Source organism: Aedes albopictus, chromosome 2 (assembly GCF_035046485.1).
Source record: "Aedes albopictus strain Foshan chromosome 2, AalbF5, whole genome shotgun sequence".
Classification (NCBI taxonomy): Eukaryota; Metazoa; Arthropoda; class Insecta; order Diptera; family Culicidae; genus Aedes; species Aedes albopictus.
In genome coordinates, this window is record NC_085137.1 from 438,094,003 (window position 1) to 438,121,051 (window position 27,049).

General features: G+C 39.9%; 1 protein-coding gene across 4 annotated transcripts in view; it reads right to left on the reverse strand.

Moving 5' to 3' along the window:
- LOC109416474 (protein FAM133A) overlaps window positions 1-27,049 on the reverse strand; it is a 560,257-nt gene that overhangs the window by 46,786 nt on the left and 486,422 nt on the right. For 3 of the 4 annotated variants that reach the window (XM_062853727.1, XM_062853726.1, XM_062853728.1), the window contains exon 3: window positions 4,580-4,976. In XM_062853727.1, the coding sequence (XP_062709711.1) occupies window positions 4,580-4,976 (397 nt within the window). The remainder of the gene's footprint in view (window positions 1-4,579; window positions 4,977-27,049) is intronic. The other variant, XM_062853729.1, reaches the window with a different exon arrangement.

Below are 27,049 nucleotides of genomic sequence, written 5' to 3' on the forward strand. Positions count from 1 at the left end.
AAGTGCTCGGACATCTTGAAGGCGATGCGAAGCGACGCCAGGCTCGAGGGTCTGGAAGCTGACGGTAGCAGTATTAGACGTACTCGTACGGGCGAGATGATCCTGGAGCTGAAGCGCGATAAGGATCACAAGGGCGCCGCCTACAAGAGGCGACTCTGAAGGTCAAAGGCCTAGACCAGGTCACCGAAGTGGACGCTACTGATATAAGGAACGCGTTCAATAGCGCCAGTTGACTAAGCTATTGCCAATAGGCTCCTGCGCCTCGGCAATCCCGGGTACCTGTACAAGATTCTCGGAAGAATCGAGTACTAGTTTACGACACAGAGGTGGGTCGGAAGTGCTTTTACATAACCTCAGGAGTCCCGCAAGGTTTCATCCTGGGTCCGGTGTCGAGGTGTTGAGGTTAGAGTTTCCAGTTGGAGTGAAGGTTGTCGGCTTTGCTGATGACATTACGCTCGAAGTCTACGGTGTGAGACGATCGACGAAGTGGAGTTGACTATCGACCACTCGATCAGGGTTGCGGATCAGGCGTGGATGAGTTCCAGGAAATTGGAGTTGGCTTACTACAAAACTGTTGCAACAGTTGGGCGCGGGTGTGGGGTTGATTCTGTCTACCTTCCGAGGACAAAGGGAGAGCTGAGTATCACTCGGGAAACTAGTTAAGCGCCAGCATGCTACCGCGATGGACTCTCCAAAGTGAGTAATCGATGTTCGTTGCTGCATGCTACACAGCAAACCTTGACGGTGCGATGTGCACTAGCCCCTCTCTGAAGCAATGTCTTCTTGGTAGTTCCGGAGAGACGAATGGTTTGGCGACCATTGGAATGTTGGTTAGTGGGTCGAGGAAAGAGTAGTCCTGGCTTTTACCGAAGACCACATTATTAAAAAGACTTGCAGCACTGCTGGAAGCCGGGAGTCACTGTTAGCAGCGCCACCACGGATGAAGGTGGCACTATTCGTGATAGTGTGTGTAAATCTTCATACTCGCATCAATACACTCTAACACTTTTATACAAAGGTACCACCTTAGTTCACCAGGAGGCGGTGCCGTCGGTGACGCTTGCCGAAATTTTGCTAAAATTTAAGGAGATTGTCCCCAAAACTCGCCAATATCTTGAATTTCATCAATCTGACGCAAAACCTGCATTCAGATGATCGAATGGTATTATATTTAGCTTTTAATTTATGGAAAAAGATTTAAAATTTGGTTGAACAAAACGCAAAATATTTGAATTTTATTAAATTCCATATTTTAAAAAGTTGTTAAACTCGATGTTGAGCTAAAACTCAAAAACTGTTCTACTTTAAATTTTTTGAAGCACGGTTTCGAAATCAGCGCTAATTTATGCTTCAAAAATTTTGGTCGTTGACAGAAGTTCACGACTTTCGTTTTATTTTGTAAACTAGTGTAATCAAAGTTTTGGACGACTTCTGGGAGAAGTTTTGGACAACTTAACGTTTTCTAGGAGCAGTCTTGAACGACGACGTCTTGAAGATGTCTTATACGATTTCTGCAAGAATGCTTGGAAGACTTTTACAAAAGTCTTGAAGGACTTCTGGAAGAAGTTTAAGACGACTCCTGAAAGAAACCTTGGACGACTTCTGGAAGAAGTTTTGTACGATTTCTGGGAAAAGTCTTGAACGACTACTGGAAGAATTCTTAAATGCCATCTGGAAGAAATGTTTGACGACTGCTGACTTTAGGAAATACGTAATTATTCGATTGTCCACTGGAAATAGAGGGTGGTTATTGTTAGTCTAGATCTTTTTGCTTCCATCTGATGAATCATTTGCATAGGGAATTTGGAATATCAGTAATTATTTTTCTTCTGGAGGATCGACTGAGGGTTTTAATCTACGATTTAAACGGCTACGCAGTCTTTTAATTTGGGAAAACGAGGTTTATTATTTGCCCGACGTTTCGACACTGGGGTTTTGTGTCATCTTCAGGGGTACTAAAATTTAATACATGTACTAATTTGATACAATCTACGGATACACAATTCGTCTGGATTACTTACACTAATTTTTCGTTTTTGGTCTTATGTTTCGTCTAACCGTAACTGTCTTGTCGAGTTGTTGTTGGTACATGCTGTAAATTCATTATCAAAAGTTGAAATTGTCGGGTTCCTTGTCTAATGATAAATTTTGTCTTAGACTTATTTGGTTTATCTAATTTCGCAACGGACTGTACGCGTTCGGCGCAATTCTTCTTCTAACAACCCCCCCACATATAATTGAACGGTCATTGGTAGCAAAAGTGCCCTATCCTAATAATCTACGTTTCATCGTCGGTTTGTCGTTCTACATTCGGTTTGTTGCGCTCTTGTATAGTTTTAATGCTGTGCAACACAGCTGCGTATGTGATGCTAAGTCTACCTACGTCTGTTCTCTTATTCACTGTTTTGTCTGTGTTCGTGATGTGACACATTTCGAGGAATGGTAGCATGGTAGTGTTGTCTGTTTATAACTATGGTCAATAATTTGTGTTTGGTCAAGGTTGAATCTGTGGTTGTGTTCAATACAATGTTGGATTAGGGCTGTCGTTGTCTCTATTAGTGTAGTTTTAGCTGCTTCAGTGTTTGTCTGACTATCGTTCATCAACTTATCAAGTTTGTTTACATTGCTTTTGTGTCCAGTGAGTCTTTTGCCTAGGTTGTTTTTGGTCATTCCTATGTAACAGCTCTCGCAGTCGTTACATGGAATTTTATAGATTACATTGTTAATTTCGGTTTTTCTTACAGGGTATTTAACTTTGGTATGCAGTTGATTGATGGTCCGGTGTTGTCTAGTCGTGATGCTGATGTTTGGGTAGTCTTTGGTCAGGATTTTGGTTATGCGTTGCGAGAGTGCGGGTATGTACGGAATCGACTTGTACACTTTTTCATTTCTTGTTGTTTCAGGTTCGTTGGATGGACATACGGTGTTTTGATGCTCGATGCTGTTGGCTGTTCGGTGATCGTCGGTGATTGCGTGTATTTGGAGATGGTCGCTTCTATCGCTCGTGATCCAGACGAATTGTGTATCCGTAGATTGTATCAAATTAGTACATGTATTAAATTTTAGTACCCCTGAAGATGACACAAAACCCCAGTGTCGAAACGTCGGGCAAATAATAAACCTCGTTTTCCCAAATTAAAAGACTGCGTAGCCGTTTAAATCGTAGAGTAATTATTTTTTCATCTGATATGATGGGAATTAACAACGCATATGACGAGGTAGATTTCTACCCTAAAGACCGGTTCAGAAAGTATGGACGCAGTAAGAAAATACTGGCATTTCAAAACTATTGATGACTAGTGCTTTTTGAAAGCTACATCCTGTTGGTCAACCTATTTTCTCAGCATTTGTATAGCGGTTTTTGCGATTCCATCAATTTGTTTCAAAATACATGAGCTTTCAGCGAAACATCATCGAAAAAATGTGCACAAACGATGTACAGAGTTTGAAAGGTCACTTAGGAAATGAGCAAAATATGGTGAGAGTAAGTGAGAAAGTCGTGCAAGCAGCAATCAGCAACCATGGTGGGGATAACAAGTTTAAGCATAGGCGAAAATTGGAAGAAAAATGAAGATCCTGCTAACCCTCGTTTGGATAAACAAATAATGAAGGTGTTTGATCACAGGAAAAAACCTTCTAACTTACACAGAGCGGGGTATGACCAAAAAAGTTATCATTTCGAATTCCAATTTTCATCGTGACAAAGAACATTTGAGTTATCAATCTTATAGTTAGCAGAAACAGTCAAAACGAAATCCGAAACAAGAATCATCAATCAGGCCCAGACAACTGAAGACTAGGTGCGTCCATACTTTCTGGGGCAGTCTTTATGCAGATTAAGAGATTAATTATTATATCGACGAGAAACCCTGAAAATGTGAACTTCTCCAACCTTACTCTATAAAATATATATTTAAATGATTTACTTCGGAACTTAGTCAGTAATAAATCTTCTCCATGCATTTCAATCAACCAACGTCAACATTTCCACCCGGTACTGTACCTACTGGTAGAGCAGGTCCTCTGGGGACTAAAATGTGTAGTGAATGGAATTGGGTCCTCTCGCCCTGAACGGTCGGTCTCGGTCGGCACATGAAGAATGGCACGCGGTTGAATGTTCTCTTCCGTTCGCATTTATTCAAACAAAACCCTGAACCGAACGGATTCTCAGCGGGGATTTCCGGTTGAGTTGGGTTGGATTGGGTTTGGGTTAGGTTACGTTAGGTTAGGTTAGGCTACGTTCAACTTTAAATCCCGCATAGTTGTTACTGTTTTGGAGAAGGGGGCTCTGGACCGGATTGGTTCCTTGATTAGTTGTTAGGTGCCTCCCGCCCATCGTCATGCAAAACTTACTCTTAAATTGTATTGTACAGAGATGATTAAATGCTGGTGTGTGAGACTGGGCACATGTGTACAACTCTAACCACAAAGTCAAGAAATTTTGGTGTGTTAGTGTGTTAAATTTAAACAACTGTGTGTAATGCTGAATTAGTGCCAATCAAAAGCAAAAGTTGTAGCCAAATCTTAAACTGAAACCGAATTGTTAACACAAAAAATAATAAAACATCGCCAAACTTACTCTGCGCCTGTCGGTTGGACTCGGGTTTTGATTTTGGGTTTTGTTGTTTGTTTTGTTTGTTGTGGTAGGGCCCCGAGGAGGAAGAAGGTGATGATGATGTTGATGAAGATGATGATGTTGGTGAGGAGTTGGAGTGTTTGTCTTTTTTGCGGTCTTTCTTACCAGCGACTCCGCCGTTCTTGGTGCCCCGTTCGTTCCGGATGAGCACCTCGCGGTCGTCCTCCTGCCAGAACTCACTCATGTCGTTGACGGGGTTGATGCCGGCGGCATCGGGGAGGGATTTTTTCGCGTCGGACACGTCGCTGGCGGCTGCGGCCGCTGCTGGCGTACCCAGCGTTTGTGTGGGGAAGGTCGTTAGCGATGCTAACGCCAGGAACGATATTACCAGTATGTTCATCTGAAATGAGAGGGAGGGCGTGGAATACAAAATGATTACAATAGTGGATTAAGATAATGAACAGATGTAGGAACTTTGAGACTCTGTTGAATTATTATTGATAGCAAATAATTATACAGCACTCCAAAAAGAACAGAGACGAACTACCATGCGTCTCCATATTTAGGCTTCTTTTTAATGATCACAGTCCCAACTAACAATTGCAAGTCACAAACAAGCAAGCTTGCTGAATTGTTGCTTAATAATGGTAATGATAGCTGAACTAAAATTATGCTCTACACATTACTGTTTAAATGATTTTTCAATTGAGAATGTAGTCAATGTTCGACTTTCCTCATCGGTATCAACAATGATAAATTATAGCACTTTTCAAAAGTTTTACAAGAAATTTATTCGACAAGCATTGATTCCTTAACAAAAGAGTTTAACAAAACATTTGTCTGCATCTTATTAAGCTGATGTATCAATAAGCATATGCTCCTGAACAATGTGCCTTTCACTTGTCAAATAAACGCCTTCAGCCCGTCATAGTTTGACTCGGAACTTTGTTCGGATTATGGGATAAATCATGGCTAAAACTGTTTATACAACCAAGTTATTAAAAAACCATTATTTTAAACGAATCACATAAAATAAAACAGAATAGAATTATATATGTAGTTTAACATTGAGTGCCAAGAGACGTAATGAACGTAAAAATGAGACATTTATTTATTATTATTAGTCTGTAAAAGATACCTTGTACCTTGATTATTATATGTTTTATCTTCCGCAGCAGTTCGATTTTACGAGACGCTTGGATCGATGCATTTGACATTTCAATGCTGTCTGTTTACTGAATACTGTTCCCACAGTCACCTAGACAACCAAACAACATTCAGAAGTCGACACATTTCAAGTATCCCTAAACATCCTTATGCACTATTTATTCAACACAACATCAAGATTCCATGACAAAAGCATATATAAAAAATTGCTTAACGGACCTTCGACTGAGCATGAGTAGATTACCTGAACAGATGCTGTGAATGCACCATGTCCCAGACCATACCGCACCACATATTGTCATACATTTTTAAAGATCGATATTTAATAATAAAAATAAAAACATATTCATATCGCAATTAGTACGTCTGGAAACAGTATCTTCAATAAGGACCAACACTTTTTGGCCGCATTCGATACAAGTTTTCTCACCGTGCGATAAAAATACTGACAGCGGAATCAGAATGGAAAACACGTGTTTTGGGCTGAACAGCTGTTGAGTATAAGGCGTTGTTCAGTTGATTACAACGTGCTGTGCTAATTCACCACTGCTGAACACAAGTTCAGGAGTGATCATTATTGAGTCATGGGAAGATTATGTTTTGCTTTGGGTGCTGCATCTCACCATCTCTAGGATGGCGCAGATAGGAAGGCATGCGGCTGGCAATCGACAGGTCTCGAGTTCTAATCCGGATTTAGGTAATTTTATATGTAATTCTCATTTCATAATAGGTGTTCTCAACATGAGAGCAAATAATTACTCTCGTGAGAGTTCAACATTTTTGCATTTTATTTATTTTCTATCATTTTTGCCAAAGCTGAATAACAACTTTCCTGTACATTTGTAAAACGCTTTGAACAACAAAAAATTAAGTTGGTGCACAACATGATGCTTTATAACTTCTCCAAATTTGTGTGAACAAAACCCGAACAAAGGTTGTACGTGAAAATAATTCAAATGTTATTCAACATTATGCTGAATAAATTCGTCATAATGGTGCCTGTTAAATGAGTGATTGTTAGTTGGGGTAAAACCGCTCAGCACTAAAATGTGTAAGACTTACTCATAAATGCATAATTTCCATACCACTCATAAAATGTGTAAGAGTTACACATTCACAAAATCTGCTCCTGCGTCCACAAAATCGTAAAGTTGCATTTTTTTTGTATGGCAATCTAGCTAGGTTTACTAGTGACCTTGGCGAACAAAAAAATATAGCTATTTCGCATCTAGAATAGTGTACGAGCAGATTTTGTGAATGTGTAACTCTTACACATTTTATGAGTGGTTTGGAAATTATGCATTTATAAGTAGGTCTCACACATTTTAGTGCTGAGCAGTTTTAGCGTGACTGTGGAAATTGAGTTGAGGAACGCGAATTCAATATCTTTGCTCTGCCTGTGTTGCTGGAAGCTTAAAATAGCAGAGCTACAGATTACCACGAGGTAGAAGTCCACCAAATAGGGCACTCTAATGCAAGGTGTCAGCGACTCGTGTATGGCTTAGACTTATTCCTAAACCTCTATTCGGTGTTCAATGGTTTGAGGCAATAAGGACTAGCGTTATGATGCATGGTCAATAGGACAGATCGGTGAAGTACTAGATTTGTAGTAATGAGCTGAATTTTAGTATGGTGAGAAGGTCAATTCTCCGTTTCTGCAGTGAAATGGTGCAAAACGCGTGGGTATTATGATTCCTTGTCTAATTTGATGCTGTTTGAGCAAAACTTTGGAAAACAGTGTTGTTGTTTTCTCCATTTCTTGCAACATAAACAACATAGTTATCCAAAGTTTTGCTCAAACAGCATCAAATTAGGCAAGGAATCATAATACCCACGCTTTTTGCACCATTTCATTGCAGAAACGGAGAATTGACCTTCTCACCATACTAAAATTCAGCTCATTACTACAATTCTAGTACTACACCGAACGTGCCCCATTACGGTATTATATCTTATCTTAACTTTTTTCATTGAGGGATCCGATGTTGTATGTCAAAGGCGTGCGTCAGAAGCGGAATATTTCATCAGAATCCTGCCTTGTGATAACCCTGAGAATGACTATTTTAAATACAGTAGTCAGTTTCATATTAATAGCCGAACCCATTATAACTTCTCATTAGGGTAAAAGCTCCCTTAGTGGAGGTAGTACCAATAGTGGTGGTAGTGTGGAGCGGACCTGGTGTGATGGTTAGAACACTTGACTATCACGCCGAGGACCTGGGATCGAATCCCTCTCCCGACAAACTCACAAAAAGGTGAGTTCTTCCTTCGGAAGGGAAGTAAAGCGTGGGTCCCGAGATGAACTAGCCAAGGGCTAAAAATCTCGTTAATCCAGATAAAAAAAAAGTGGTGGTAGTGGCAATTTAGCACTATTTCGACCAAAAAGCTTGCAAATGGCATTTTTAATAGATGTATCATATCCAATTAATAACATTAATTCAATTTTATGTCCAGTATTTGGCGGAAAACCTATTTTAAATAATTATTTTCCTTAACTTTTTTGCTCCTTTGCACCTATAGTGGTGGTAGTGTTCCTATAGTGGTGGGTCCCATAAGAATTCAATGGGATGCACCACTATAGGAACCAATGTTAAATTTTACCTCCATAACAGGAACCATGTACCTATAGTTGGTGCAAGTGATTCATTAGCAAAAACTAAAATAAACAATGGTTTTTACATTTTTCCTAGCAAATTTAAGTGGAAAACTACCGATTAACGTTTTCAGACTTTTTTATTTTGTGGTATTATCAATTTTATTCAATTGTTTTAGTACAAGGAGCTACTAAAATCTATTGACATGAAATTTTGTACACGGCTAGATAGTATGCGTATCTCACCGCATTCCAAAAATTGTTGGTTTAAAATTGGCTAAGTTATAGCAGAAAAGTGCCCAAAATAGGAGCCCTGCCGAGATGGTTCCCCCTCCCCAACGTTGCTCACTGCCGCCATCTATGCAACGAAATGCTACAGCAATTTCTATCTGACAGGGATTTATCATTTGTGATAAAGTAGGTCTTACTCAGGCGAGATTCGGGAAACTAATGACAGTCTTTATTTAAAAATCCCATGACCTACTACGATACATATTTGAACTAACATACAATTCAACGATTACTTAGTTTCTAATATTCCCCCTTAATCTTGAATTACAGAATCCCAAGGGTCTTCATCGCATCTTCGAGCTTCGCTACTGGAACCGCCTTGGTGAGAGCATCCGCTATCTGCTCGTCCGCCCTGACGTGTTCGAGTCCGATAATGTTCTGCTTCTCACGCACAAAGTGATGTCGGATATCAATATGCTTGCTGCGCGGTGAATATCCGACCTCCTTCTTCGCACTCAAGTTGTCGCAACGGATTTGTACAGCTTCGGACACACCATGCAGCTCCTCCCGTAGTCCACGCCACCACATGGCTTCTTGGGTCGCCGTCGAAACAGCCATATACTCCGCCTCCATGGTGGACAGAGCGACAGTGGCCTGCTTCCGACAGCTCCAAGATATCGCACCACCAGCTTGCTTGAACACGTAGCCGGTGATCGATCGACGAGTATCGGGGTTGTTCCCCCAATCGGCGTCGCTATAGCCGACAAATGCTTCCTTAGAGTCCTTGGAGTAGGTCAACTTCGTCGCCTTTGTACCTTTGAGATACCGCAGTATCCGTTTGGCCGCCGTCCAATGCGCCTTGCCTGGATTCTGGCAAAACTGGCTGACCATGTTGACCGCGAAACAAATGTCCGGTCTTGTCGACTGCGCCAGGTACTGCAGACTTCCCACCAGCTCTCGGTATGGCAGGCTTTCCATCTGCTTCCGTTCCTCGTTGGTGTTCGGACACATCTCCTTGGTCAGCATCTGGTTCGGATCAGCAGGTGTCGCAACCACATTACAATCGGCCACATTGAATCGTTGCAACAGATCGTTGATGTAGCTCTCTCAGTGAAGAGAATTGTCAGACAAAAGAGGCACAAAACAAGCAACAAAGAAGGTGCGACGATTACTCTTTATCCCTACTGGTAACAGATAATGACATGATCTCGAAATTTTTTGTTGCAGACAAAACGGAAGCTGAATTTGTTGCGTACTTTTCAACTCGTGAATAATCAATTATTGCTAACCCAAAGTCGAAACTGTTTGATGATAGAGCTTCACCAGAGTTGCAGTGTTTACCGACTCGAAGTTACCGTTCGAAAATCGCAATGCAAGGCTTAAAAATCTCTAAACTCGTGGTGTACGATGTTAATCCTATTATTTTCAAGTTGGGACAAACTTATGTCGCATGGGTTTGTTAGTCGCAACAAATACAGGTTGCGACATTGTCATTATTGTTGCGCGATGGTTGAATTTTGATTCACTGAGCTCTCTTGATCACTCGGCTGCCGTCTCTGGTCACTCGCATCCCAAGGATTTTGCTGGCCAAACCGAGGTCCTTCATTCGGAACTTGGTCATCAGTTCCTTCTTCAGCCTGTCCACCCAACGCTGGTTGTTTGAAAACACCAACATGTCGTCCACATAGACAATCAGGACCATTCCGCCTTCAATCTTGAAGTAGACGCACATGTCGTAGGCCGACCGCTTCAGACCAATGCGTCGCAGTTCGGCGTCCAGCTTCTGGTTCCACACCCTGCTGGCTTGCTTGAGGCCATAGAGTGCTTTCCGCAACCGACAAACTTTCCTGGGTGATTCCGGATCGACGAATCCTTCCGGCTGAACCATATAGATGTCCTCCGCACCTAGATCGCCTTGTAGGAACGCCGTGACCGCGTCCAGCTGATGGATCTGGAGATTCATCTTGGCTGCCATCGATATCAGGTACCGTACTGTAGCGTACCGCACTACGGGCGAAAACGTTTCGTTGTAGTCGATGCCTTTGACCTGGGAAAACCCTTGATGACCAGGCGGGCTTTGTAGCGCTCCACGGTTCCGTCCAGGTTCGTCTTCACTTTGTAGACCCATTTGCAACGTAGAGGCTTCCTTCCGTCCGGCAGTTCCACCAAATCCCACGTTTGGTTGTCCACCAGAGCCTCGTACTCCGATATCATCGCTTCCTTCCACTTGTCGCTGTCATGCCGGGTGACTGCTTCTCGGAACGTGTCGGGTTCATCCGCCCCTCCATCGGAAATCTGTTCGGGTTGGGAAACTATCTCAGGAAAAGTGCTGCAGCTCATAATATAATCACGATACTTGCCTGGGATAGTGTGCTCCCTCGCACTGCGCCTTACCAACAATTGTGGGTTCTCTGATTGTGGAGGGAGCACGGAAGGTTGGGGTTCTTCATCGATGATCGAATCTGCATCGCTGTAGACCGACTCGTCAAGGGGATTCTCGCCGCCAACGGCGCCCTCGGCTTCATCGTCGTCTTCGGCTGGCTCGGTCTGAATCACCAGCTCGCTTCCTTCCGCATTCGGTTCTCGCTCACCTCTCGTCGTCTTGTGCTGTGCTTCACCTTCGTCTAAGAAAATCACATCTCGGCTGACGTAGACTTTCTTGATTCTCTCGTTGTACACCCTGTACGCCTTGGAGCCTTCACTGTAGCTAACGAAGATGCACGCTTCCGACTTCTTGTCCCATTTCTTTCTCATCTCTTTCGGCACATGCACCATTACCTTGGCTCCGAATATACGAAGATGGGACACGTCCGGCTGCTTGTCAGAAAACTTCTCCTCGGAGGTTACCGACAGTCCCTTTGTCGGTGATCGGTTGACCTCGTGCGATGCAATCGCTACTGCTTCTTCCCAAAATTTGTTATCCAGATCCGCATCTGATAGCATGCTCCTCGCTCTTTAGACCAACGCCCGGTTCATTATATCGGCTAACCCGTTTTGCTTCGGATTGTAGGGGGCCGACGTCTCGTGTTGAATGCCTTCTTTCCGCAAAAAGTTTCGAAAAATGCGGTTTACGTACTCTTTGCCGTTGTCCGTCCGTATTCGCTTAATCCGCAGTCCCGTTTGCTTCTCTGCAAAGGCCTTGTAATCTTCGAAAGCTTCGAGCACTTCCGTCTTCGACTTCAGAAAGTAGACCACGGTCTTCCGACTGGCATCGTCGATGAAAATCAGAAAGTATCGACTGCCTCCAATCGACTCGGTCTCCATAGGGCCGCACAAGTCCGAGTGGACCAGTTCCAGTACGCGATCCTCCCGGTGCCCTTTTGCCTTGAATGGTTGACGACAATGCTTACCTTCGATGCACGGTATGCACCTCGCCGGATCCCGTAGTCCAGTCCGGTGACCATCTCCTTCAGTTGCTTCATCCCACCGGCGGAGAGGTGTCCCATTCGCCGATGCCACAGCTCGTACCTATCGTCCTGGACCAAATTTGCAATTGGCTTCTTCGTCTCGGATAGCTTGTAGAGACCATTCACTTCACGGCCAATCGCAACGACCTCGTTGCAGGGATTGACGACCTTGCACTCCTCCTTCGTGAACACCACCTTGAATCCTTTCTGGCATACCTTGCTTACGGAGAGTAGATTAATCGCCAGGTCGGGGACACAAAGCACGTCGCTCATCGTGAGGTCCCAGGTCGCTTCACCGCAATCCGGAAAGAAGATCGATATGTGAAACGTGAATGTGTTATTTCGAAGATTTCAATGAATTTATGACAAAATGAATAAGTGGATTTCCAGCAGCTAGTTTTGCGCATATCTCAGATGCCAATCTTCGTTCCTGTATTCTTTGCCAAAACTGGAATATTGGTTGGATCAGATGTTTTTTGTTTACCAAAATAAATGATAGTTCGACGCCTTTTATGAAAGATATATCAGTCTCGCGTGCTGGAAAAGGCTCGGGAAAAGGATACAACTTTTTCCTTCGCTATGATCAAGGAGTTCCACTTATGTTATGTGATGAATGTCTGTTATCTGTGGTATCCATAGTGTTTATTTTTTTTCCCTATCGGAACTTAAAGTTTATTTTCAACTTGATTCTCTGATGAATCATTTTGCATTCCGACACACAAACCGCATGCTTCCAAAAGGTCGGATGCTGCAATTTGTACTGATTCAACTAGATATCATCTCCAATCAAAGACAATGAAGAAGTAGGGGAAGACGGGGTAAGACGGCCCACCAGAGGGGTAAGAAGGACCATCACGTTTTTACCCTTCTTACACCCATAAGAAGGGTATAAATATCGCTCGAAAAACCGACTTTCGATCCGAGGCCCGAAGGGCCGAGTCTCATATATCAATGAACTCAGCTCGACGAACTGAGCAAATGTCTGTATGTGTGTGTGTGTGTATGTGTGTATGTGTGTATGTGTGTGTGTGTATGTGCGTTACAAAAAAAAGTCACGCACGTTTCTCAGCCGTCTGTCAACCGATTTGAGTTCTCTTGGAAGCAAATGAAAGCTACTACATCCCAGTAGAACGCTATTGAATTTTTTTTTCGATTGGACGTTTGGTTACCGAGATATCTCTCGAAGAGTACTTATGAGCCATACATCTAAACTTTTTAAGATTTTTGACCAAGTGTATCATAATAAATACTTCGGCCGTTTGTCAATCGATTTGGGTTCTCTTGGCACCAAATGAAAGCTACATCATTCTAGTAGATTGCCCAGAAATTTGATTTCGATTGGACATTTGGTTACAGAGATATCTTTCGAAGAGTACTTAGGATTTATACAACTAAACCTTTTGAGATTTTTGACCAAGTGTATCATAATAAATATCTTAGCCAAAACAACTGTCAACCGATTTCGGTTATCCTGGCACCAAATGAAAGCTACAACATTCTAGTAGAACCCTATACAATTTCATTAGGATTGGACATTTGGTTACCGAGATATCTTTCAAAGAGTACTTGGGAGTAATACAGGTTAACTTTTTGAGAGATTTTTGACCAAGGGTATCATAATAAATATCTCAGCCGTATGTCAACCGATTTGAGTTCTCTAAGCACCAAATGAAAGCTACAATATCCTTGTATAAGGCCCTGAAATTTTATTTCGATTCGACATTTGATTACTGAGATATCTTACGAAGAGTATTTCAATAAATTCTTTTTACCCTTCTTACACCCATAAGAAGGGTATAAATATCGCTCAAAAAACCGACTTTCGATCCGAGGCCCGGAGGGCCGAGTCTCATATACCAATGAACTCAGCTCGACGAACTGAGCAAATGTCTGTATGTGTGTGTGTGTGTGTGTGTGTGTGTGTGTGTGTGTGTGTGTGTGTGTGTGTGTGTGTGTGTGTGTGTGTGTGTGTGTGTGTGTGTGTGTGTGTGTGTGTGTGTGTGTGTGTGTGTGTGTGTGTGTGTGTGTGTGTGTGTGTGTGTGTGTGTGTGTGTGTGTGTGTGTGTGTACATGTGTGTAGGTATGTGCGTTACAAAAAAAAGTCACGCACGTTTCTCAGCCGTTTGCCAACCGATTTGAGTTCTCTTGGAAGCAAATGAAAGCTACTACATCCTAGTACAACGCTATTGATTTTTTTTTCGATTGGACGTTTGGTTACCGAGATATGTCTCGAAGAGTACTTATGAGTCATACATCTAAACTTTTTAAGATTTTTGACCAAGTGTATCATAATAAATATTTTGGCCGTTTGTCGATCGATTTGGGTTCTTTTGGCACCAAATGAAAGCTACAGCATCCTAGTAGATCGTCCAGAAATTTTATTTTGATTGGATATTTGGTTACAGAGATATCTTTCGAAGAGTACTTAGGATTTATACAACTAAACTTTTTGAGATTTTTGACCAAGTGTATCATAATGAATATTCTGGCCGTCTGTCAACCGATTTCGGTTATCCTGGCACCAAATGAAAGCTACAACATTCTAGTAGAACACTACACAATTTTATTAGGATTGGACATTTGGTTACCGAGATATCTTTCAAAGAGTACTTGGGATTAAGTTTAACTTTTTGAGAGATTTTTGACCAAGGGTACCATAATAAATATCTCAGCTGTCTGTCAACCGATTTGGGTTCTCTAAGCACCAAATGAATTTTATTTCGATTCGACATTTGATTACTGAGATATCTTACGAAGAGTATTTCTATAAATTCTTTTTACCCTTCTTACACCCATAAGAAGGGTATAAATATCGCTCGAAAAACCGTCTTTCGATCCGAGGCCCGGAGGGCCGAGTCTCATATACCAATGAACTCAGCTCGACGAACTGAGTAAATGTCTGTATGTGTGTGTGTGTGTATGTGTGTATGTGTGTGTGTGTGTATGTGCGTTACAAAAAAAAGTCACGCACGTTTCTCAGCCGTCTGTCAACCGATTTGAGTTCTCTTGGAAGCAAATGAAAGCTACTACATCCTAGTAGAACGCTATTGAATTTTTTTTCGATTGGACGTTTGGTTACCGAGATATCTCTCGAAGAGTACTTATGAGTCATACATCTAAACTTTTTAAGATTTTTGACCAAGTTTATCATAATAAATATTTCGGCCGTTTGTCAATCGATTTGGATTCTCTTGGCACCAAATGAAAGCTACAGCATCCTAGTAGATCGCCCAGAAATTTTATTTCGATTGGACATTTGGTTACCGAGATATCTTTTGAAGAGTACTTTGAAGTAATATAGATTAGCTTTTTGAGAGATTTTTGACATTTAGCATGTTGATGAATATCTCAGCCGTCTGTCAACCGATTTGAGTTCTCTTGGCAGCAAATGAAAGCTACAATATCATAGTAGAACGCTCTGAAATTTTATTTCGATTGGACATTTGGTTACCGAGATATCTTTCGAAGAGTACTTAGAAGTTCTACAACTAAACTTTTTGAGACTTTTAACAAAGTGTATCATACTAAATATCTCAGCCGTGTGTCAATCGATTTTTGTTCTTTTGGCACCAAATGAAAACTACAACATCCTAGTAGATTGCTCAGAAATTTTATTAGGATTGGATATTTTGTTACAGAGATATCTTTCGAAGTGTACTTAGGATTTATTCAACTAAACTTTTTGAGATTTTTGACCAAGTGTATCATAATAAATATCTCAACCGTCTGTCAACCGATTTCGGTTCTCCTGGCACCAAATGAAAGCTATAACATCCTAGTAGAACCCTATACAATTTTATTAGGAGTGGACAGTTGGTTTTCGAGATATCTTTCAAAGAGTACTTGTGAGTAATACAGGTTAACCTTTTGAGAGATTTTTGACCAAGTGTATCACAATAAATATCTCAGCCGTCTGTCAACCGATTTGGGTTCTCTTAGCACCAAATGAAAGCTACAGTATCCTTGTAAAAGGCTCTGAAATTTTATTTGGATTGGACATTTGGTTACTGAGATATCTTTCGAAGAGTATTTCAATAAATTCATTTTTTTTTTATTATTATATTCGTTTGTTATCTTGCATGAGCTTTTGACCAGTCTATGGGAAATTATTGTTCAATCAATAATGCTGACCTCATATAAAGTGTATACTAGCAGGTAATTGTTTTCAATAAAATTATAAATAACAAATTACAAATAAACAGGAATTCTATCAAAACTAACAATATGTTAAAAGCTTTGAATTTATGTATTGTGGAAAAAATGCAAGAACTGGACAGCCAAAATAACTAGCTAATTCCAAAACTTATTAGCATAGTAGATATATTATTTTTGTCCTTTTTACACCATAATCATGAATATCAAGTACTTCGGAGCTAATTTATTCGACTGATTAAGAGATATTAGACAAAGTCTATCTCGCTGATTTGCTTATCCATTTGTTAATCGATTCAAGATCTTCTGGCAGTTAACAAAAGATACAATATTCCAGAATATGTAAGCTATTTTTTTTTAATTTCACACAAGATTCTAGAAGGTGTCTGGCATTTCTGGTACTTTAGTCCATGATCCTTGATGCTATTTTGGAAACCAAACCACTAGATGAAAACTAACAATATGTTAAATGAAAGCTTTGAATTTATATATTGTGGGAAAAATGCATGAACTGGATAGCATAACTAGCTAATGCCAAAACTGATTAACTTAGTAGATATATAATTTTTGTCCTTTTTGCACCATAACCATGAATACCAAGTACTTCAGAGCTAATTTAATCGACTGATTCAGAGATGAACCAGCCTAGGGCTGAAAATCTCTTTAATAAAGACAAAAAAAATTCGACTGATTAAGAGGTATTAGACAAAGTATATCTCGCTGATTTTCTTATCCATTTGTTAATCGATTCAAGATCTTTTGTTAACATACAAATAATACAACAATAGTTTTAATAAGTGTAAGAAGGGTTCTGTTCACCATAGGTGGATTAAATCGGGTTTTTTTAAATAAAGGTGATTAGAAATGTTTGGATTCCATGCGTTGAAATAAAATATGACTTCCTTAAGTTCTTCACATAGAAACTTGATTAGCATTGTTGTCCAATGGTTATACCATTATTTATTTTTATTGAGGCACTCTAAATATGGATACTCGAACACCTATTACACAGCGTAATAAAAAATAACTTTTTGTCTGTCTCAAGAGCAAACTTATGTGTCTCCGAAGGATTTTGGGCTGCTGAATCCGAATCCAGGCTCAGATTTGCTCGGGCACGTCACAATTTTGAGCTATACCTCAATTTATAGGGCAAAATATGCGATTTTGGGCTTTTTTGACTGCAAGCCATTAAGCAAGGAAATATTTTTTTCAAGCAATCAAAAGGTTAATTGGTCAATTAACATCTAAATTAACGACTCATGCAAAATATTTCGTTTTACCAAATCGAATTTGATAGTTTTAAGCGATTTATGATAGGTACGATATTTCCCATACATAAAATGCTTAAATCTATCAAATTTGATTTGGTAAAACGAAATATTTTGCATGAGTCGTTAATTTAGATGTTAATTGACCAATTAACCTTTTGATTGCTTAAAAAAAATATTTCCTTGCAAAAAAAATATTGGCTTGCAGTGAAAAAAGCCCGAAATCGCATATTTTGCCCTATAAATTGAGGTATAGATCAAAATTGTGACGTGTTAGAGCAAATCTGAGCCCGGATTTGGATTCAGCGGCCCAAAATTCTTCGGAGACACATAAGTTTGCTCTTGAGACAAAAAAATGTTGCGCTGTGTTATTATCACAAAAATGATGTATCTGTGAAATAGTATATTTTAATAAGCAATTTTCATTAAATTGAGTAGCAGCTACATTTTTCTATGGACTGGGGGTGGCCGTCTTACCCCGTTCGGGGTGGTCGTTTTTACCTCGCTTGGGCAGATTTTATTTATGAGGCTAGTTCCTAGCTAATTTTTTTGCCAATCTCAATCCCGCTCCTCTTATGTTTTGTTAACATTCCTGATAAGTCATGAACGGGTTATTTATTTGGTTTGAAAACGTTTTTCCGATTCAAATTGCTTAATGGCAAATTTAGATCAAATACACCTGAAGCAAAACTTTTGTTTTGTTTGTTTGTTCTGAAAATATGAATGTAAACATTGCTCAATATTGCTCAAAATGACAAATACTTTGTACTTAAACAGAGTACTAGGTAAAATTTTACAGAAAACGGCATTTCCGTGCTGAACGGCAGGTGGTCCGTTTTACCCCGTCTTCCCCTACATGTCTTCCATGGGCTGTTCCTTTACAGTTGATTTTCAGTTGGGTACACTCAATTAGTCCAATGTTGAACCCAACCAGAAAAGTTTTTTGCAACTTTTTCCATTATATCCACTTTAGAGAGACAGCAACCTTACGGACGATGAAATTTCCCCGAGGGCAGTCAATTTTACTCTCTACTTTACCGGCGTAAACATTGCCGGACTAGGAAACAATTCATGTGTCCATTTGACAGTCTAGTCATTCATCGCGGAGGAATGCTTCTTCATAATGGAACTACATGCCAATTGGAGCAATGTCTTAACTCAATCGGATGGTGCATGAACATTTTCGATCGCATAATCTTGAAACTTTCCAGGCGGACCCGTTATTCTCAAACCGGGCTGTACCCTCACTGACTGAACTACCAAAGACACTCCCCAGGTCCTTTCGCCCGAAGGCGTCCAAAACTCTTCCATTTCCAGACGATTTATCCCTTCAACTGATCCATGTCGGTCGGGTGTTTCCCGTCGTACATCCATCACACATATCCGGATTGGTTGGACGCCACCTGGGACCAACAGCCGGCAACCGAGCCCGTAAAACGGGGGTGTGAAGCAATCAGTTTTAATTATTCAGAAAGTGACCCCCGACATCCGTCCCAGGACTCCGGAGCAGTTATCACACCATCCAGTATATGGAGTCCAAATAGTCACAATGTGTTCTGCAGAAAGGGCCTGGGCCTATGATATTGGATGGATGGCCCACGCCATGCACCAAAGTAATAAACTCTGCAATTGAGCCGCCCGGAGCCTTCGAGAGGTGCCATCAGTAATTAGAATTTATTATTACATACAGACCGGACCAGTCGTCGTCGTCGTGTCCGGCGGTGTGTGGTGTTCCGGATCTGGTTGAATCAACATGCCACACAGGGAGGCACACCGAGTTGAAGTGGAAAAGTTTCATCTTTTTGACCGGCTGGCTTGTGGAACGAACGACCGTCCGGCAACCGACGCCAGTTTAAAATGTACGTGACCGAAATGTACGGACGGGTGTGAGCATCATCGTCATCATCAGGGAAGTGTGCATCTCTTCCTGCATAGGAGATTAGGTTCATCCAACTTTGTGTGCTTAAATGGCGAGATGATTTAGTGCCCAGCCCAGCAGGACAGCAAACGCGAACTTCGAGCATTCGGAAAGCGGTTCATGGTGCTGCCAATATTGATTAAAATTTGTGGCCCAGCAGTGGTCGTCGGATGATGTATGCGGTCGCTCGATAGGGATGGCTCTCGTATACATATATCTGGATGATAGTCCAGCTACTATACGGACGGACGGAACGTACCTATAAAGTGAATTTGAACAAGTGCATCGAACGACCCGAGCTGCTGATGTTATGCATTGGGCATGATTGGTTTCTGATGGGGGTAGATTTAATTACAAGTTCCAGATCGATTCAGGTGTTAGCAAAATGCTGGGAGGTAAATCTAATAGTTTTCCACGTGATAATTATCAATGATATATCAAATAAAACATGTTGTAAATGTCTATCCAGATAAATTGCGTAGAAAGCTTTTAAAAAATTGCCTTTTTTATTCAAAAGTCATAAATGATTCAATCAGATTACTAAATTGATGCTTCTTTAATAGCTAATAACTATAGTTTATGTAGTTTTAACCATTTTACAGTGTTTGGATCAATATGACCCGGATAGCACTTTTAAGGCACCAAATGTTTTGATCCCGATTTTCTATAGCTTTGAAACATTGTGACTTTTATTCTTTCGCTATGCAATCAATTTTTTCGTTTTGACAGATAATGTTGACCGTTAATGATTGAATTTGAAAATATTGATAGAATTCTAATAACCGTTGTTGGTGTCATTTTTCTAGGTTTTTACTTTAGGAACTTTTAATGTTCTAAAATAATTTAAAAAAAATCTTTCAACAATTGCTTCAATAATTTAGAGATTAACTACATCCTATACTATATTTCTATTTCTTCCAAAAAGGATATACAGGGGATAGACAAAATGATCGGGACAGGCAAAATTTTCACTTTTCAAAAAATGTTCAATTAGCTGTAACTTTTCGAAAAATGCATCAAATATTCTCAAATTTTTACTGTAAGTTCTTCAACTAGTTGTGTATCAGTGGACAAAATTTGGAAAAGATCTGACAATTCTTCACGAAGTAATAACGATTTTTGAAAAATGTAAAATTATCCGATAGCCAACTTTGAGTTGTTATATCTCCGGATTCAATGAACCGAATGCAATGAAATTTTGACTATTTAAGACTTATATAATGAGCTATGAAAAAACATTGACTTAACTTAATATTCTTAACACGGAAGAAAATTATAACGATTAGATTATTTTTCTAATAAAACACCAAATTATCCAAAACATCAACATCGTTACAAAATTCAAGATGCAAATTATAGTTCATTTAGTTTCCCTCTAATTGACTTATATATAAATGCGTTTTGAAGGAAAGTAACAACATAGCCGCCAATAAATTGGAAAAGTAATGAGATGCATATTAAGAATAGACCAATTTACTAAAAAATCGTGAGAAAATTAAAATCGCTATAACTTTTTCGCTTGTTAAAAATTTCAAGTTGAGTCAAATGTTTTCCAGAGTTCATTATATAAGTCTTAAATGGTCAAAATTTCATTGCAATCGGCTCATTGAATCTGGAGATATAACAGCTCAAAGTTGGCTATCGGATAATTTTATCTTTTCCAAAAATCTTTATAACTTCGTGAAGAATTGTCCGATCTTTTCCAAATTTTGTCCACTGATACACAACTAGTTGAAGAACTTACAGTAAAAATTTGAGAAAATTTGATGCACTTTTCGAAAAGTTACAGCTAGTTGAACATTTTTTGGAAAGTGAAAATTTTGCCTGTCCCGATCATTTTGTCTATCCCCTGTATCATTTCTATTAGATTTTTTTAAACATAGTCAACGATTTAATTTTTGAAGTATACTCAATTTATTTCATAAACTGAATCTGACAAAACAAATCAAAATTATCCTTGGTCCTATTTTCAAAATGCATATGAAGTTTGCATGGAATTTTGTGGGAAGTCTTCCGGAAATAACATCGGATGTACAAAGAATTCTTCTTCAAATCCCAATGAAAGTTTTCTCAGTCATAAAAAAACTCGCTGTAAAAATATATAAACAAATCTTTTAGGAATTTACTAACGATTTTTGCTAGATTGCTCCATTAGGAATTTTTCAAGATTTTTGCCATAAAAGATATCCACTATCACTTTTGTCAATTTATTGTTATTTTTCTAATTATCTTAAAAATAATCTTAAAAAAGTTCTTATATGCTTGAAGTCTGACGCCGCAAATCACACGGGAAGGATCTTTGGGCCAACTTCCATATTAACCCGGGAGCGGTCGCGTCGTGTACTGAGTACACGCACCATGAAAAATGTACGCTTGTGGTACACAGCGTGTGCGTGGCGTCGTTGCAGGTAGTCAAAAACGCGACTGCTCGAGGGTTAAATATTTTCGATAACCTGATAAACAGTTAGCAAGAAAACAATCTCAGACTATATCTGAACCGGTAGTGTTCCGAATGTCCCGCTGTAAGTGGCCAAATATAAAAGTGATCCAATACTATGCATGCGACATATCAAACTGCGGCATTTTCGATTACCTGATAAACAGTTAGCAAGAAAACACTCTCAGACCATATCTGAACTCTTAGTGTTCCGGAATCGGTTCCGGATGTCCCGCCGGAAGTAGATAAATATAAAAAATCAAATCCATGCATGTAACATATTAAAGCGGGGCTTTTTGATAACCTAATGAAAGCTGGAAAGAAAATAGTCTCAGACCATATCTAAACCGGTAGTGTTCCGGAACCGGTTTCGGATGTCCCGCCGGAAGTGGCCGTATATAAAAGTGAACAAAATTTATGCATGCGGCACATCAAATCACGACTTTTCCGACAACTTGATGACCACTAATCAAGAAAGTAGGTTAAGACCACATTAGGGACTGCCAGTAGTGCCAAAACTAATTCCGATATTCCCTCCAAAAGCAGCTAAATATAAAATTGAACCAAACCCATGCATGCGAAACAGCAAAGTGCGGCTTTTTTGATAGCCTAATAAACTTAGCAAGCAAATAGGCTCAAACCAAACCCATGCATTGAGGTATCGTGGAACAGTTGCAAAAAAAATAGACGCAAGCCATATCAGTGTGTTACGGAACCGATTCCGGGTGCCCCACCAGAAATGGTCAAATGTAAAAGAGAACCAATACATGACATGATAAACGGTTAGCCAGCAAATAATCACAGACCATATTTGGGAGAACCGGTAGTGTTCCAGAACTGGTGATGAGACGAGTAACTCGCCGGAAGTGGTAAAATATGGAGGGAAACCAAACCAGAGCGGCGTTTTTGATAATCTGATGAACGGTCAACAAGAAAATAAAGCCTGTATCCGCAATAATCGGGACACATAATTATGGCTGTACCTCTGCAATAGATGCATTAAAATTGCTCAAATTTTGCCTGATAATATCTTAAGATGTGTTCATTTCACCTGCAAAATTTCATGTGAATTGGAGAAGTACCTTTTGTTGTAGCAATGAAACAGTAGAACGCGAGCAATTGAATTTTGTACAGCCCCTGGTTTAGCTTGTCAGCGCTGTAACTTTTGAATTTGATTAAGAAAATGACTGGAATTTTGAACACAAACCTCTCAATCTACTTTACTTACATAGGCAAAATTTCAAAAAAATCGATGCACTATCAACAATTTTATAGTCGAAACATATATTGGGGCTGACCGTGATTTTAGCCCTTCAGACAACAATTAGTGAGCACCCCTTATTGTTTCGATTGTATTGTTGAAAGTACTACACCAATAATCATCAAATTTTGCAGGCATAATATACACATAATCAACTACCTTCTGTGAAAATTTCATGAAAATTGACAGACATATTCAAAAGTTATGAATGGGCAAACATCGCACATAAAAAACATGAAACATTTTCACTAACACTATCTCCTATCAACACCAGTAACTTTTAATCCAATTGATAAAAGTTGATGAAATTTTGCAAGAAAGTGTCTCTATAAGTATCATAACTGCTCACGAAGTTTCATAATTATCCTCACAGAACTTTGAATTGCAGCGGAAAAGAACCATCTAGTATGCGAATGAAAATTGGTGATGATTGTACAAAATCCTAAAATCATCGTCTGTTTGTTTCTCATCCACAGTCAAAAGTAATGCATCGATTCTAATGAAATTTTGCACAAATAATAAACATACATCAAAGAGGTCTCAGTAATTTTTTGGACAATTTTTATTGACTCAGTACAGAGTTGCTGCCGTATTTTTGTGTCCCGATTATTGCGGATACAGGCTTTAGTCTCAGGTCACATTAAATAGAAGTGAACCAAAATCATGCATTGGACACATAAAATCGTGGCTTTTTTTAAAAAATTGCCGTACGGTTAGAAAGAAAATAGCCCCAGATCACAATAATATTCGGCTTTTTAGGTAACCCGATGAACAGTTGAAAAGAACATAGTCTCAGACCACATTTAAGACCGCTGGAAGTGGTCAAACGTAAAATTGAACAAAACCCATGCAAGCTGCATATCAAATATCGGAATTATAAAAGTGAACAAAATAAACGTCAAAGCGATAAACATTGGGTAAGATTATAAGTGAAGAAATGGTGAACGTCGATGGAAAGATCATGAGTATTTATTCGACGAGAAAGGCACTATCACCACTAGGTGGATTAATCTGTTTTTTTTTTGTTCGAATAGTTTTAACCTTCATATTCTTTGTTGATGTTATTCGTCACTCAGTGTTTGAAAATATTTTAAAGAAGCTTTCCGGAGGAATTCTGTACTTTGCTTATTACAAGGCATTAATTTGAAAACTTTTCGCAAATTTAGCGGGACATTCTCTCAAAACCTAGTCATGGCTGCTGCATGACTACTTATTTGACAATTTAGTTAAAACATATGTTCTTCTCTAATTCATATGAGGCTTGTCAATTTGGATCATTGACTATCTTCGAATTCTCTAGCACTTTGGAAAGCTGTCAGAGTTTACTACATTTGAAAAAACACCGATATATTTCTAAGTTGTAATATATTCACACGAACAATAATTTGAAAATTATTTTCCAGTCTTCGATCATTTTAGATTTGGACTACTTTTTTTTGTTTTCTGAGATAAACCAGCCAAAGTTTGAAGTCCTCATTAACCTTCACGTACCCGACCCCCAACAGCTCATTTTCAAAACGCTGGCATTTCGTCAATTCTCATCCGATTTTTTTGAAGTCGCCCTTAATCGATCTTAAATTGATGCTAGTTTATTTTACTCAAGTGGCCATGCGATATCCGGAACCGTTCCGGGCATATTCCAGATTGTGCTGGGGTCAGGGTGGTTGCTAAAATGGCTAAAAGTGATTATTTCATGTGTTATTGTGTAGAAACCATCGATTTTCAGCGAAATTTTTGTTGTGAACTGATTTGAATAAGTTCACCCATCCGTATCACCGTGACAGGTTCCGCGGGGCCTCATTGGGGACACTTCTGGTTTTAAACCTAAACATAATGTGCGACATATCAATCTTCATGATTTGAATGACTGAGTCAGGAACGATAGACTGAAGTCTGTATCAACTAATATGGCCACCCCGGAACGTCTTGCACAGGTTCCACGGGAGTGTCATCGTGGACATTTCTGGTTTGCAAGTAAATAAAACATGCCGTGCGACGTATCAATCTTCATGATTTCGAGAGAATGGGGCAGAAAAGATAGACTGAAGTATGTATCAACTGGTATGGCCGCTCCGAAATACTTGGACCAAGTTCCGCTGAGGCCTCTTAAGCACAATTCTACACGAAATAATTACTTTTAGCCATTTGGCAAAACAGACCCCTCCCTCACTTCCTGACCCCAGTACAATCCGGAATATCTCCTGAATGGTTCCGGATATTACATGGCCACGTCAATAAAATAAACTTGCACCAATTTATGACCGATTGAGGGCGACTTCAAAAAAGTCGGATGAAAATTGGCCAAATGCCAGCATTTTGAAAATGAGTTGTCGGGGGTCGGGTACGCGAAGGTTAATAAAGCTAAAGTTAATATCTCGGTTTATATTATTTGTAGAAAATCAGTGCGTTTATAATACAATGAAAGTGAACCTACAGATACATGAAATGCCACGGTATCGTAAAATACTGGGCTTTGAAGGGCTTCAGCTAACCAAAGTTTCAACCTATTACCACAGAGAAACAGACGTAACACTTGCGAAATTTCCATCGACCACGCTTTCAACGATCATTTTATATATTCATAGCTGTGGTTTTCACAACCAGAGGCGCGCGCATCGTTTTTGTTTGCGTTTGACGATTCACACTAGCGCCTTCTGTTGAAGATATTGCACAACGCAGTGTTCCGTGAAACATTTCCACCAGGTGATAGTAGTGTGAAGTGGGCGATGGATTTTGACGAAAATTGTTCCAGGTGACTGTTTGTCTGTGCTATTATCTGCTATGAGCTGATGAAATCTGTTTATTCTTACGCTAGTACTGTTTATCTGAGAAGGAAGTCATATTTCCATTACGAAAATAATCTGGATTGATCGAAGCTTTAGACCATGCTGACTGAGGCCAAATGACGCCTGAATTCCCCTGTAAGTATTAATTGTTATACATCCATTAACGTTGATAGTTTGTTTGTATACATTTGAACAAACTCTCGTGTACCGTGTACCTCGTGTACTCGCCAGTCATAAATACCGACATGCAAATTGATTAAGAAGCGATCCAAAGTTGATTTACGACGATGCGGTTGAATGGACTCCGGCACGCCTCCCTGTCTGTGATCCTTTAGCATAACTACATGCAGTGGGTTACATTATTGAACGTTGGGGGACTACCTACTAGGGCTATCCACAGATACGTTGGCCAGCCAGCCTGTGCCGTTAAGTAAATCCGCATGTGAAAACATAAACAAACATTTGGTCACTGCCGGCCGCCGCCAGAGCGTGACTCCACAGCAAAGCCACTATACCTACCAGGGAGGTTTGGACACAGGAAACTGAACAAGGGAAGAGGACGGTGCGGTGTGGTGGACCGGTCAACCCAAAATGCCCTCCGTTTGTTTGTACAGATGAGCAGTGGGATAACGTTTTCAAATACGATTTATGAGTAGCCGTGGCCAGGGCTTTCCAATTTGTTGGTATGAATTTGGTTCGAATTCGAGATTGTATATTTTGGCGCAAAATTCAGTATACGGAAATGAGCTTTGACAGATAATGCCAGAACATGGTTTTCCGGCGAAACTAACTAGGCTGATATGCTTGCAACGCTAGATGATTCCAAATTATCGCTTCAGACTGCGGGCAAAGTGTCGATTGTAGGGAAATGCGGGGCTTCTCTGAAGAGGGAAAGAACGAAGATAGAGTTGACAATAAACTCGTCTAAGACGAAGTACATGATAACGGGTAGAGTCAGAAGCAGACCTTGTGGTGTTAGTAGTGTTTGATAGGGATGTGTTTTACCGCCAGTTGTTTTCCTATGCACCTTCTCTTTAGAAAATGTACCTGGGAAGACGGATCTAAGTGCTCTGGCGTAATTTTAGATCAGCACCACACCAGTATTCGAACTAAGACTATGTAAAAAATCAATAACACTAGTTTACAAAATAAAACGAAAGTCGTGAACTTCTGTCAACGACCAAAATTTTTGAAGCATAATTTAGCGCTGATTTCGAAACCGTGCTTCAAAAAATTTAAAGTAGAACAGTTTT